The 13,647-nt window shown below is 35.5% G+C and overlaps 1 protein-coding gene across 1 annotated transcript in view; it reads right to left on the bottom strand.

The window, feature by feature from the left end:
• Positions 1–13,647, bottom strand: part of LOC148946680 (RNA-binding protein NOB1) — a 58,947-nt gene that overhangs the window by 19,959 nt on the left and 25,341 nt on the right. Inside the window, exons 3-4 of the mRNA XM_089097083.1 lie at positions 10,514–10,740; positions 1,315–1,686 (exon numbers count right to left, since the gene is read on the bottom strand). Of these exons, the coding sequence (XP_088953209.1) occupies positions 1,315–1,686; positions 10,514–10,740 (599 nt within the window). The remainder of the gene's footprint in view (positions 1–1,314; positions 1,687–10,513; positions 10,741–13,647) is intronic.

Raw genomic sequence — 13,647 nt, 5'->3', positions numbered from 1 at the left:
ATGCCCATATAAATAATATCCTACGACAAGCAAACTCCTCGCTTTCCCTCCTTAAACTTTTAAATAAATTTAGTTGCCCCCAATCACATTTACTACAAGTATACATTTCTTTTGTGCGTCCCATATTGGAGTACGCTTGTCCTGTGTGGCACCCTCGCCTCTCTAATGAAGCAACGCAAAAAATTGAAAATGTCCAAAAGAGAGCTCTAAGAATTATTTTTAAAGAGGGCAAGATACCCTATCTGTATTTGTTAAATATTTCAAAACTAGAGACCCTCGAGAGACGAAGAAATGATTTGTGCCTCCGTTTTGGTAAGTTGGCACTTTTGGACCCTCGTACTGCGAACCTTTTCCCTGAATACCATGTACCCGATAGAAATCGTCCTCTACGAACTGTGTCCCAGCCTATCCCCACCTCATCTCCCATTCTTTGTACTACCTCGCGGTATAAGAAATCTCTTATCCCTTTTTTTTTACTGATATAATAAATAGTGGTTAATTTGTGCATAAATTTTGTCGTTTCTCTTATATAATAAAAGAAACAGCTCGGTTTTCTCTATACTCTTTTTTTTGTTCCCTACCCCCTTCTTATGTTGTTTTTTAAATATTTGTTAATGTGTATATTATTTATTTTTTTTTCAGTTTTATTAGTTTTTATCTTATTAACTAGTTGCCATTTTGAAGTTTTGTGACAAAGGAATCATACAGCATTCCGATATTTGATTATTCATTTATTTTATTTTAATTTTTTTTTTTCATTGGTTGCCAATCTGTAAATTGTTGTGCTTTTGTTATGATTTTCTTGCTTGTTTGTTTTTTTATGGACTTCGAAATTCGAATTCGGCCCTTCAGGGCTTGCGATAGTAATTTCTCGAAATAAATATCTTATCTTATCTTATATCTTATCTTATCTAACAGGAAGGAAGAATTGAATTCATGTCAGAATTTCCCAGATTATCCTAATAAAGATTAGAGAATTAAAAATGTAAAAGCCTGTTGGGTGCCGAGTACAGTAGCCCGGGCTCCCGGCACTATGTTTTAATGCATATGAATTTGTAATGATCTTTTTTGTATTTTTTTTTTATTAATTATTTAGACGATTGTGAAATAACAGATCTGAATAATGGCCTATCTAAGAAAATAAGACATAAAAATTACACAAAAATCGGAAAATATTTTCATTTAAATCTTGGTAAAAACAAAGCCCACCTTGGGAAATTTTCTGGCACCACTAATGTCTGGTATATGTCTTAGTTTTGAGTTGTTTTTTCTTACTTTGAAGTAAAATTATTCAAAAGATGTAAAATAACAGACCTGCATTGCAAAGTCTGCTGTAAGACAAGCGACTTCAGCCAGTTTCACCTTGAGTTCAGAATTATTTTTACTTTCAGAAAATTGGCGATTTCTCATAGCGGTTTTTGCTGCTCTGACATTAGAGGGAGTGATCCATCCTTCGTCTTCATCATCTTCATCATCTCCGTCTTCGTCAGAATTTTGAGGGCTTTCGCCATCAGAGCAAAGTTGATTAGAGTCATCTAACTTGTTCGTCTCTCTACAAGCGTCACTATTGTTATCAGAGGATCTTTGAGATGGGGATAGATTGACTTGCTCAAACGATTCTGTTATGACCTGAACTGGTTCAATATTAGGATCGGACTTGTCATCTAAAGAAACTCCCTTCTGCTTCTGTAAAGTAAAAATATTATATACGCAAAATCCAAATCTTTGCTGAGTGAAAAAGGACACATCTACCCAAAATACGATTACACTTCAGCTATCACTTATTAAAATACCATATAAAATAGAGAACTATAATAATAACGCAATAATAATATAGGTAATAATAAAATAATAATGTAATAATGAAATATAATAACAATATATTTTATTGTTGATAATTTCAATAATAAGTGCCGAGAAATTAGAGAAAATTTTAAGTTCCAGGGGGGGGGGGGGGCGAGGACCATCTCCTGCATACTTCCTAGTCTATAGTTACCTAAACGGCCTTATCCTTTTTACGCATAGAATTAAAGAGCACTAATCGAGAACATATATCAGCTAATAATTTGGGTATATTGGCTACATATAATTGGCATACAAAATTATTATACATGTTTAATACATATTAAAATACCACTAATTTTTTAACGGGTTGTGTAAACTATAAGTGATTATAAGAGTGCCACCTTGTGTTCATGGGCGTACGTAGCTTCTTCTGCAGGGACGGGGGGGGGGGCAGCCAATTTTTTGACGAAGGGCGGGGGGCTGAAGTGATATTGGTAGTTCACAAAACTTTACATTACCAGCAAGTTCTATCATACCTATGAAATCTTTATTAATAAGTAATCACCAAAAATCATAAGTCATCAATAGGCTTCAGCATTTATCAATCTTCTTGGGTTAGAACTAAATCTTTCCAAGACATTATGGATAATTGCTCCTTGTTTGACTTTTATTATGTCATTCCAGCAGTTTATTTCCATCTTTCTCAACCCTCTACCTTTTATCAACTGCTTTTTAGCCATTTACCTTTTTTCAACTGCTTTTTCAACCATCTGCTTTGTCAGCCATATCTGGTGTAAATTCGAAGTTCTAGAGGGGCAGCATCCCCCCCTCTGCACCACACCCTTCCGTACGTCCATGCTTGTGTTTCATCAAACAGCAGAAACACACTTTTTTCCACCAGCCAGGCTTTTTTTTAACACAGATACGTGAATTGATTTTTTTTTTTTTTTTTTTTTTTATACAAGGATAAAACCATGACGATCCTGAAATTCCAAGGAAAACTTGGTTCTCGAACAGTCATAGAAAAACCACACCTGGGAATTTTTAACCGATTATGTTATGGTCTGAACTGGTTCATTACTAGTATTTCACTTGTCTTTTTACAAAAACTAATTTCTGTTTCTGTAAAATAAAATATCATATGCGAAAAAAACATAGACATACTAGCTTCCAGGTATTGACACTAGATTGGGCTAGATTATAACAGGCAATTGAACTATTAAAAAGCAATCGTTTAAAAAAAACATTGTCGAATTGGAGTTTTCCGTCCTATTCCAAGCCCCCCCCCCTAATCCTATCTTTACATGTTGTACACGGCTTTACGCAAAAATGATTCTCGAAAATCGTAGGCAGTGCAATAGCGCTGCCTAAGTAAAGAACGTTGTTGACACAAAGTATTATTAGCTTTTTGGTACTTTTCCATTATGTGGGGCTCTACATGGAAACCAGTCACGAAAAACCCCAGGCATCCTCGACAAAAGCAAAGATTTGACGCTATCTGATGTTGTATAAACAAGTATTCAGGGATTTCCCACTCTGGGACCTATATTTAAACTGTTGAATTTTGGGGTTTAGGGGGGGGGGGGGGAGGGAAGGTACCTAGGTTAGGTGACGTATTTAATATATGCTATCCTTTACCCCCCCCCCCCTAATGTGCAAATATATAGCCCAAGTTTGTTTCTAAAATTTTATATATTTATCCTATTTTATTTTATTTCATTGGCATTAACCAAACTTGACTCTTTAGAAATGCCCACATAATGGGAAAGTACCGTTTCAGATCAGGACACTTCGTACAGAAGGAGTTGTCGTAGAAACTTCAAAAGAGGCTCATTCAATTGGAAATTGAAAGTTCTAGTAGTCTTTTTAATAGTCAAAAGCGATTGCAGCCCCCCCCCCCACACCCATCATTTTCCCAAACACGTCCAATCAAAATTTTGAGATGACCATTTTGTTCAACGCAGTTAAAGGTTCAGTAATCATGTCTTTGAGGATGACAATCCCCCACAGCCCTCAGGGCATGGGCTATAAGTTATTCTAGTTGCCCATTTTTAACATATAAGGTTTTTTATGGAAGGGGTGGTTGTATAAACTTCGAAGGGGGGCTCATTCAATTAGAAATCAGAAGTTCTAGTGCTTATTTTAAGAGTCAAAAGTGATCAAAGGGCAACTAGCCCCTCGCCACGTCCTCTTTTTCCGAAATGCATTCAATAGAAATCTTGGGATAGCAGGTTTATTCAAAATAGTCCAAAGATCATATAACAAGGCCTTCAGGGTTGAAACAAATCCCTAGAGCCCGGAGGCAAGAGTTGAAAGTATTACCCCGGGGGTATATAAGGTTTTTGTGGAAGAGGTGGTTGTATAAACTTCAGAGGAGACTTATTTTATTGGAAATTGAAAGTTCAAGTTCCCTTTTAAGAGTCAAAAGTGATGGAGGGCAACTAGCTTCCTCCCCGACGCCCCCTTTTCCCCAAACGCATCTAAATCAAATTGTGAGATAGCCATTATGTTAAAAATAGTCCAAACAACATATAACAAAACCTCCAGGATTGACAACCCCCCCCCAGAGCCCTGGGCAAGGGTTGTAAGCTATGCCCTGGGAACATACGAGGATTTTCGGAAATGGGTGGTCGTACAAACTTCGGATAGGGCTCATTTGATTGCAAAATGAAGGTTATAGTGCCCTATTTAAAAGACAAAAGTGATTTGAGGGCAACCAGCCCCCTCCCCCCATGCAAATCAAACTCCAAAGGAAACATCCAATCAAAAGTTTGAGACATCTATTTTCTTCATCATTGTTGAAAGGTCCAGTAATTATGCCTTTGGAGATGTCAACCGCCCACAGCCCTCAACAGAAGGACTCTAAGTTAGGCAATTCGTTCATTGTTTACATATAGTATATGTTATTGAGAAAGATATGCAGGTTTCACCTTTACTTTCCAAAAAGACAAAGTGTATTCAGTTGAGCCCTTCAGAGAATGATCAGGGGAGTGTTGAAATAAATCAAAACACATGATGTGTATACGTGTTGTCAAAAGAGCGTAACTCAGGAACGACTCAGTCTTTTGAAAATGTCCAAAAACGAGCACTTAGATTCATAAATGGTGAAGGGAAGGTTCCATATCATTATCTGCTAGGTAAGTTCAAGCTCACCACATTGGCCGAGAGAAGGAACCTCCGATGCCTTCGTTTCGGTACCAAGACCCTGTCTTTTCCTCGATTACGTTCCATCATCCCCGAACCCTACCTTCCCACCCGCAACAGACTGTCCCGTATAAAATCCCAGAAAATCCCCAAACTGACTCCTATCCCCACTAAACAAGAAACATATCGGAAGAGTCTTGTTCCGAGCTTGTTGAGTTACATAACAGCCATGAAAATAAGTCTTTAATTTTATTGTTATCTATTTATTTTTTTTCTTTTTGACTTTTTAAACTAAGTTTTGACTCGTCATATTTTTTTATGTATTCTCATTAATTTTATTGTTTTCTATTTTTGACTTTCTAATTAAATGTTGACTTTTTTCATGTATTTTTTTTTTTTTTTTTACAACGAATTATGTTTGATGTGAACGTCACGTTCTTTTTGTATGCTACATATATGTATAGTGCCTTTGAGATATATATATAGTGCTTTTTTTTGGACGTAAAATTCAAATTCGGCAAACATGCTGTGAAACAAATTTTTAAAATAAAATCCTATTCTATTCATTCTTCTATTCTATATTAATTTGGAACTTTCAGGAAATGATAAGGGAGATGATCAATTGACCAAAAACGCAATACTTGCACGCTACTACTACTGTTAAAACTACCACTGCTTCTACTGCTACCACTACTACTACTACCACTACTATCACTAAAACTATTGCTTCTGCAGCGAGTACTACCAAGGCTGAGGATATTGAAATAAACCTCCGATGAAACGTTAAGGGGAAACTTGAACTAAATTAAACATACTATGTGCATATAGATTGCTGATATGGACGTACCAGCAATACTTTTGGAATGGCTTACGGCATATCAGCAATATTTTTGGAACGGCTTACCGTATCAAGGAGAAAACTTTCGGGGCATCATGAGGGATGTTCAACTGACCAAAAGATAATATGTCAATACTAAACCACATGTTAATACAAACTAACCAAAAGACAATATTTGCATCATAATGCTACTGCTTATACTCCTACTACTGCTACTATTATTACTACTGATACTGCTACTAAAGCTAATGCTACTACTACTACTAAAGCTAATGGTATTAAGGTGAAAATGTTGGGCAATATTGAAACTATACTTAAATAAATCGAAACGTACTATGCCCACAAAAGTTGTCAGGAGGACGTATCAGCAATGTTTCAGGAACAGTTGATGGTATTAAGTTGAAACTTTCATCGTGTGTTAAGGGGGATGTTGAAGAAAACCAAAGGTACTATGTGCATACTGCTACTACAACTATTGCTACTACTCAATCTAGGGGTATTAAGCTGAAGCTTTCAAAGAATATTTAGGCAAATGTTGAACTAAATCAAAACGAACTATGAGCATGTACTTCTACTGTTACTGTAACTATTGACACTAAAGGCATTAAGGTGAAAATTTAAGGGAGAGTTTCAATTAAACAAAAGGTTTTTAAAAGGTCATATACGAAATATCATAGTCAGAGCTGCTCTATCATAGTTAGTAATATCATTGAACTTTTTAAAGGAGCTAATTCGATTGGAAATTAAAAGTTCTAGTGCCCTTTTTAAGAGTCAAAAGTGATTGGAGGGCAATCAGTCCTCTCATTTAGCCCATAATTTTCAAAACACTTCTTATCAAAATTTTGAGACAGCCATTTTGTTCAGCATAGTTGAACAGTCCAGTAACTAAATCTCTAGGGATATTGGGTATGTCAACCCCCCACATTATGTAATTTGCCCATTATGCTTTAAAGGTAAATGTTACTTTAAAACTAACACAAAAGGTATTGCATGTATGCTGGTTGCCAATAAGACATCTCAACAATATCCCAAGAACGACTGAGGCTATTAAGTTGAAACTTTCAGGGCTACTACTTTTACGACTTCTGCTATTACAATTTAAACTTATCAAAAGAGTTTAAGTGTATTCAAGTTGTCAAAGAGCATAGATAGAATTTTTTTGGGGAATGATATTTATTTTTATTTTTTAGGTTAACTAGAGGAGGTATAAAACTAAGTTAAACAAAAAACTATTTGTGTCAAGATTTCAAAAGGGTGTATTTTATTAAAAATGGTTGAGAAGTTTCTCCAATGAAAGTTCTTAAGCAGAACTGGCCAGCCATGAAAAAAAAAACAACAAAGAGAGGTAAAACTAAATGAAAAGACAACAAACGAGACTGCGGCCAGAGAGAGAAAAAATGAAAGACTAAAACAACGCGAATATTTCGCCTGTATACAAACTAGGCGTCCTCAGCACAAGAGAAACAAAGAAAAAAAAACTAAACTAAAAAAAAAAGAAAAAGAAAAATCACCAACAATATTAAAACAATTGTCGCATCTCATCCACGTATGGAAAAGAATCTATTACAGTTACTTCGATGAGAACACCTAAGCGACTGAGGAAAAAGTATAAAAATTGAAATTAAATTAATTATTCTGTTGCGAAATAATCCTCTTGCCAGCTATTACTGAAGCAACTCTCCTTGGCCTAGTAGGTAACCTAGTCCCCTGGTGATTATGTAAAAACTTAATTCCTTATTGACTATTGGCTCACTTTTCAAAAGACTATCATAAATTGAGTCAATATTTAAATTTCCCATGTCCCTGTTTAAATACCCCACAATTTTATAACAAATATTATCTTAGGGGTTATTCCACAGCCAAGATCTATGGTCTACTCTAAGTTCATAGATGGGAGCCCCCCTCCGTCACATTGTATCAACTTTCTCGTCCCCTGTTGCAAAATTAGGAAAGTGGTTGTCGGTGGCATTGCGCCCTCTCTTAGGAAAATAAAAATCATATTTGGAAAATTCGACTGATCTTACTAATAAGTAAAAAAAGGAGAATACAATTCATTGCAGTTTTGATGTAATTTCCATGTATTCGAATTGTAATGTGAAAAAGTGCGAAGATATATTAAGGATTAAATTACGAAAGCACTTTGATTTGATACAAGATGTGACCTTGGCTAGTTTGAAAATTGATGTCATTATGAATTTGGTTATCCTTTAGATGACTATTCTTTTTATTTTGGTTTTAGAGGTAAATTTTACAAACAGGTTTTTGGTTTACCTTTGGGGACATCCCTCTCTCCTTTGTTGGCAAATCTTTTCATTGACACTATTGAAACCTCCGCTATACAGTTTTAGGCTCTCCCCTTGTTTCTGGGGCAGATTCATGGACGATGCGGTTTGCAGTTGGAAACACGGCTTAGATTCCCTGGACCTTTTCCGTAAACATTTAAATAGTTTTGATAAAAATTTAAAGTGGAGTTTGAAGAAAATGACAAACTTCATTTTCTTGATATCTTATTAATTAAAAGTGATTTCCATTTGCTCTTTTCAATATATAGAAAGCCTACACACAAGGATAGATATTTGAATTTTCATTCGCACCACCCTGTGAAACGAGTCACAACCCCTGTGAAACGAGGGGTTGTGATTCCACGGGTGGATAGAGCGTTCAGAATTTGTTCCCAGGAGCTTCTAGATTCTGAATTGTTGCATTTGAGGGATATTTTATTTTGTAATAGTTACCCGATTAAATTCATTGATAAAATAGTAAAAAAATAGACGCTTTAAACATAATAATAGGATTATTGGAGTTTCACAGTCTTCAGAATTAAATGTGTCTAAAAGTTTCATTTCTTTGCCTTATGTACCCCTTATGTACCTGTTCTGAGGAAGATGCTTAAAAGAAGTTTGTGTAAACATAACATTGATATATGTTTCCAATCAGTGAGACCAACAGGTAGTTTCCTTAATTCCAGAAAGGATTTAACTCGAGGAAATTTAGTAAGTGGGGTGTATAAAATTCCTTGTTCTTGTGGGAAGTTTTATATTGGTAGAACTCACCAACAATTTCTTTAAAGATTTATTGAGCATCGCAATTCAATATAAAAAACCCTACAATTAAGCAAGCCTTCTTAAACTTTTGTTTCGGCTCTGGCTGAACATATTTTCTTTCAACCTGAACATTTCGTACAATTTGATGAGGCCACGGCTATTTCTAATGATAGAGGTTTTTCTCAGTGGGTGAGGGTGGCTATAGAAATAAAAAAACATATGTTTGCTAATCTTTCAATAAACAGGGACACGGGGAATTTAAATATAGCCTCAATTTATGAGTTTGTTCAGTAATAGCTGACAAGAGGATTATTTCGCAACAGAATAATTAAATTAATTTCAATTTTTATACTTTTTTCTCAGTTGCTTTGGTGTTCTCATCGAAGTAACTCTAATAGCTTCTTTTCCCTACGTGGATCAGTTGCGACAATTGTATAAATATTGGTGGTGGTTTTATTTGTTTTTAGTTTAGTTTTTTTTCTATCTTCGTTTCTCTTGTGCTGAGGACGCCTAGTTTGCATACAGGCGAAATACCCACGTTGTTTTAATATTTCATCTATTCTCTCTACTGGCCGCAGTCTCATTTGTTGTCTTTTCATTGAGTTTTAACTCTCATTATTGTTTTTAGAAGTTTCTCCAACATACAAATAGCAAGCCAAAATATGGATTCTTACAGAAAAACACGAAAAGATATAAAATATTATTTTCTTTTTCCATGCAAAAGACTATGTCAACAAAAATGAACAGAAAATAACTTTATAAACTTTTCCCACAAAATAAGTTTGTCAAAGAAAAGTCAAGAACTCCATTAAGCCGAAAATGAGCAGAAATAAACCACAAATCACCAAAAATCACCATCACTAAATAAATGAATCCCAAAACTATTAATTTCTACTCATTTGGTTTAATGTAGTTTTTTACTTTTCTTTGAAAAACTTATTTTTGTGGAGAAAGTTTTTTCGATCTCGATTTAGTTCAATACAGTTTCAATATTGCCCACAATTTTCCCTTTAATACCCTTAGCTTTAGTAATAGTAGCACCGGCAGTAATAGTAGTAGCAGTAGAATTGATAGTAGTAGCCTTAGCTTTAGTAGCAGTAGAATATGATGCAAATATTGTCTTCCGATTAGTTAAACACCCCCCACAATAAGTCCTGTAAGTTTCAGCTTCACACACAAAACTGTTCCTAAAATATTGCTGATATGCCCTTTTGACAGCCTGCATACGGACGGCGTGTCGTGATTCAATTCACCTTGTCCCCTAACTAAGTCATACATTGGAATGGCATAAAGTTCTATCATAAGTTTTAAAGCAATCTAAGACGTAAGTCAACACTCTCACTTTATAAACTTGTTTTCGAAACGCTTGAACAAAAGTTTTTATTTAAAGTTTTACACAAAAGTTAAAGTTTTTATTTTTATTTTTCCCTTTGATAAATTTTAAAGAACAGAAAAAAAAATCCCCATTTCATTCTAATATCACAATCCGTACTTTATGCTAACAAAACTGTCTTGTAGAACAGCATGCGAAGACCACCTCTACCTCTACATCAAACAACCAATAGCTACTGCATTAATTGTATATAATTTGTGTTATGGCATAAGATTCTGAAAAATTGAGCTTTAAAGAATTAATGCTTGAAGTGCGATGCTCAGAAAAGAAAAGGTTAAATAAAAGTGTTTAATAAAAAGCTCTGCCTACCACTACATCATCTTTGATGTTTGTAACAAAGCCGGGCAAATTTGCAGCAGATGCTGATGATTTCCCTACATCAGAACCTATCTGAGTTGTCTTAATAATTTTCGGTTCTTGTTTCAACTGAGGTCCTAGACCAGCTTCTACGGCTAATTGATACGTCAAAGCGATGACCTGTATGTCAACAGCAGATAAAACTGCAAAATCACCAGTCTTCTTAGAAAATTCAGTCACTGAAAAATATGAAATTATTTCACTGCGGCTAGGGTACGTTCAGGCTATTCTTAAGACATTATCTCAGGATAAGCTCATACAAAGTGGTAAAACGGCCTGTTAGCCTATAAAAATAGTTTTTGTCCTGAAAAATGTTACTGTTGAGCTTTTTCTTCTCAAGAAAAAAGTCTAGCTGTTCATTACAAGCCATTTTTCTATTATTTGTTGTTGTCTTGAACAATTAGCTCTGTTTTCGACAAAAGCAAAGTGAAACTATTTCTCACAAGCTTCATATTCATGAAGCCCTCACTTCAGGGTTTCTCCCTGTGGTGGGTTGTTAGATGTCATCTCAATGTATTCATGCGAGAGTATTTTTCCTCACAAATTTTACACTCATAGGGTTTTTCACCGGTATGAATTCTTAGACGCAATTTCAATTTTTCCATGCCAGAGAATTTTTTCTCACAAAGTTTACAATACAGGGTTTTTCCCAAGAATGAATTTATTGATGCCTTTTCAAATCCGCTTTACTATAGGAAGTTTTGTCACGTATTTTACACTCCAAGGGTTTATTCTCAGAATCAATTCTCTTATGCATTTTCAAACTTCCCATCCGGGAAATTTTTTCTCACAAATTTCACATTTAAAAAACTTTTCCCCAAAGTGGAGACTTAGATGCCTGTTTAAACTGCCCTTCCAGGTGGATTTTGTCTCACACACTTCACATTCATAGGGTTCCTTCTTAGTGTAAATTCTTACATACAATTTCAACTGGCTGTGTTGAGAAAATTTTTTCTCACACATTTTACACTTATAGGGTGTTACGCTCACACAATTTACACTCATACGCAAAAGTAAAATAGATTTGTGCGTGATTTTACACTCCTGTGGTTATCCAACATTTCCTGGTGCTTTACTTTTTAGAAAATATTAGTTTTTAGTGATAAAAAATAAGTCTTTGGTTTCGGTTTTATAAGTGTGCAAAGCTCATCTAGAATATGCAACCGTCTGTAAGAAATGCGTCCTTAGTGGATAATTTTAGTTTTACTCATCCATAAAAAGTGTTGCTGAAAATAAATGCTGTGCCGGGTTTCAAAATCACTTGAAAATAATGGTGCTGGAACTTCCCATTCGCCCCTTGATTGTTTCTCTACTGATTTTGACTCGCCTTATACTTATGATTTCTCTTGATTTTAGATTTTATTTTACTTGAAAATTGAGTTCAGATATTCTTTTTACTTTGAATATCTATTATCTTATCCCTAATATGTTGGTCAGCCGTTGTCCTCTTTTTGTTTTGCTTAGTATGTATAGCGTTTCTTTTTTGGCTCCATTTATATTGGCCAATATGTTTACCTGTAAAAAACGCGTTAGTAAAATTATTCAATTACATTGGGGTGTTAAATAATCCTCATTATATGATTTGATTATTTATTAACACTAAACGCCTTTATCGCCCACAATTAATACACAAATACAACAACATCTATCTATAGGCAATGATCAATTTGATATATAAATAAATCACAGAAAATGGATCCCATCTGCCATACCTGTATCCACCGACTTCCCAGCTTCTTAACCTTCACAAATATTCTACCGCTCAATAAGAAATCATTCCTTCGTTGTACACCACCCCAGAAACATTTAATCCCGTCAGTCCCTTTATTTTCTTACAAAACCCAAAAAATGAATGAATTAAATCATCTTCCGGATCTGCACAAAATGGGCAAATGTAAGGTCCTATCTTCGATTTCACTCTTCGAAAATACTTTATCTTATCAGCTAAATGGTAAAAAATGTACCTTTGCTGATATTATCTACCATTAAGTTCTTCCTTACTAAGCTTTGCCTTAAAATAAAGTTCCTTCCCCATTCTTCCTTAATCCAAGCACATGGAGAGAGACGGGGACGCTAATATCTTACAATGCCCTTTCTGGATTTCCTGGTTCTCTAAAATAGTCCTTACCTGTTTGGCTAGTTTTTTATGGCGTTTTTCCCATGACTGGAAAAACGACAGGTTGAGCTGGTTTTGCTAGTTTATTGGGGTGACATTCAGCCCGGTGTACAGCTGAGAGACCCCCCCAAGGTTTCGAAGTGTCGGTGTGCAGCGCTGACACCTTGGAATTTAGCTTGTGTTTTTAGTTTAATTTAGCTTATGTGTCAATATGTGAGAACTTGAAAAACGATGCGGTGTTTATGCACTATAATGATAGAATTCTTGAAATCAGAAAATAATATGTGTCAGCAATTGTCGGCACAGTGGATGATATTGTCAGCGCGCTCTTCATCTCCACCCAAAGCTCAAAACCAAAGCTGTGTCCATGCACTCAGCAAGCGAGCTAGAAAAACGATGCGGTGTTTATGCACTATAATGATAGAATTCTTGAAATCAGAAAATAATATGTGTCAGCAATTGTCGGCAAACTGGATGATCTTGTCAGCGCGTTCTTCATATCCCCCCAAAACTCAAAACCTAAGCTGTGCCCATGCATTCAGCCAGCGAGCTTGAAAAACGATGCGGTGTTTATGCACTATAATGATACAATTCTTGAAATCAGAAAATAATGTGTAAGCAATTGTCGGCACACTGGATGATCTTGTCAGCGCGTTATTAATATCCCCCCAAAACTCAAAACCAAAGCTGTGCCCATGCATTCAGCCAGCGAGATAGAAAAACGATGCGGTGTTTATGCACTATAATGATAGAATTCTTGAAATCAGAAAATAATATGTGTCAGCAATGGTCGGCACACTGGATGATTTTGTCAGCGCGTTCTTCATATCCCCCCAAAACTCAAAACCAAAGCTGTGCCCATGCATTCAGCCAGCGAGCTTGAAAAACGATGCGGTGTTTATGCGCTATAATGATAGAATTCTTGAAATCAGAAAATAATATGTGTCAGCAATTGTCGGCACACTGGATG

Source organism: Artemia sp. Qi Xiang Cuo, chromosome 11 (assembly GCF_049724085.1).
Source record: "Artemia sp. Qi Xiang Cuo chromosome 11, ASM4972408v1, whole genome shotgun sequence".
Lineage (NCBI taxonomy): Eukaryota > Metazoa > Arthropoda > Branchiopoda > Anostraca > Artemiidae > Artemia > Artemia sp. Qi Xiang Cuo.
Note: the sequence above shows the minus strand (reverse complement) of the source record. Positions and strands in the feature narration are given on the sequence as shown.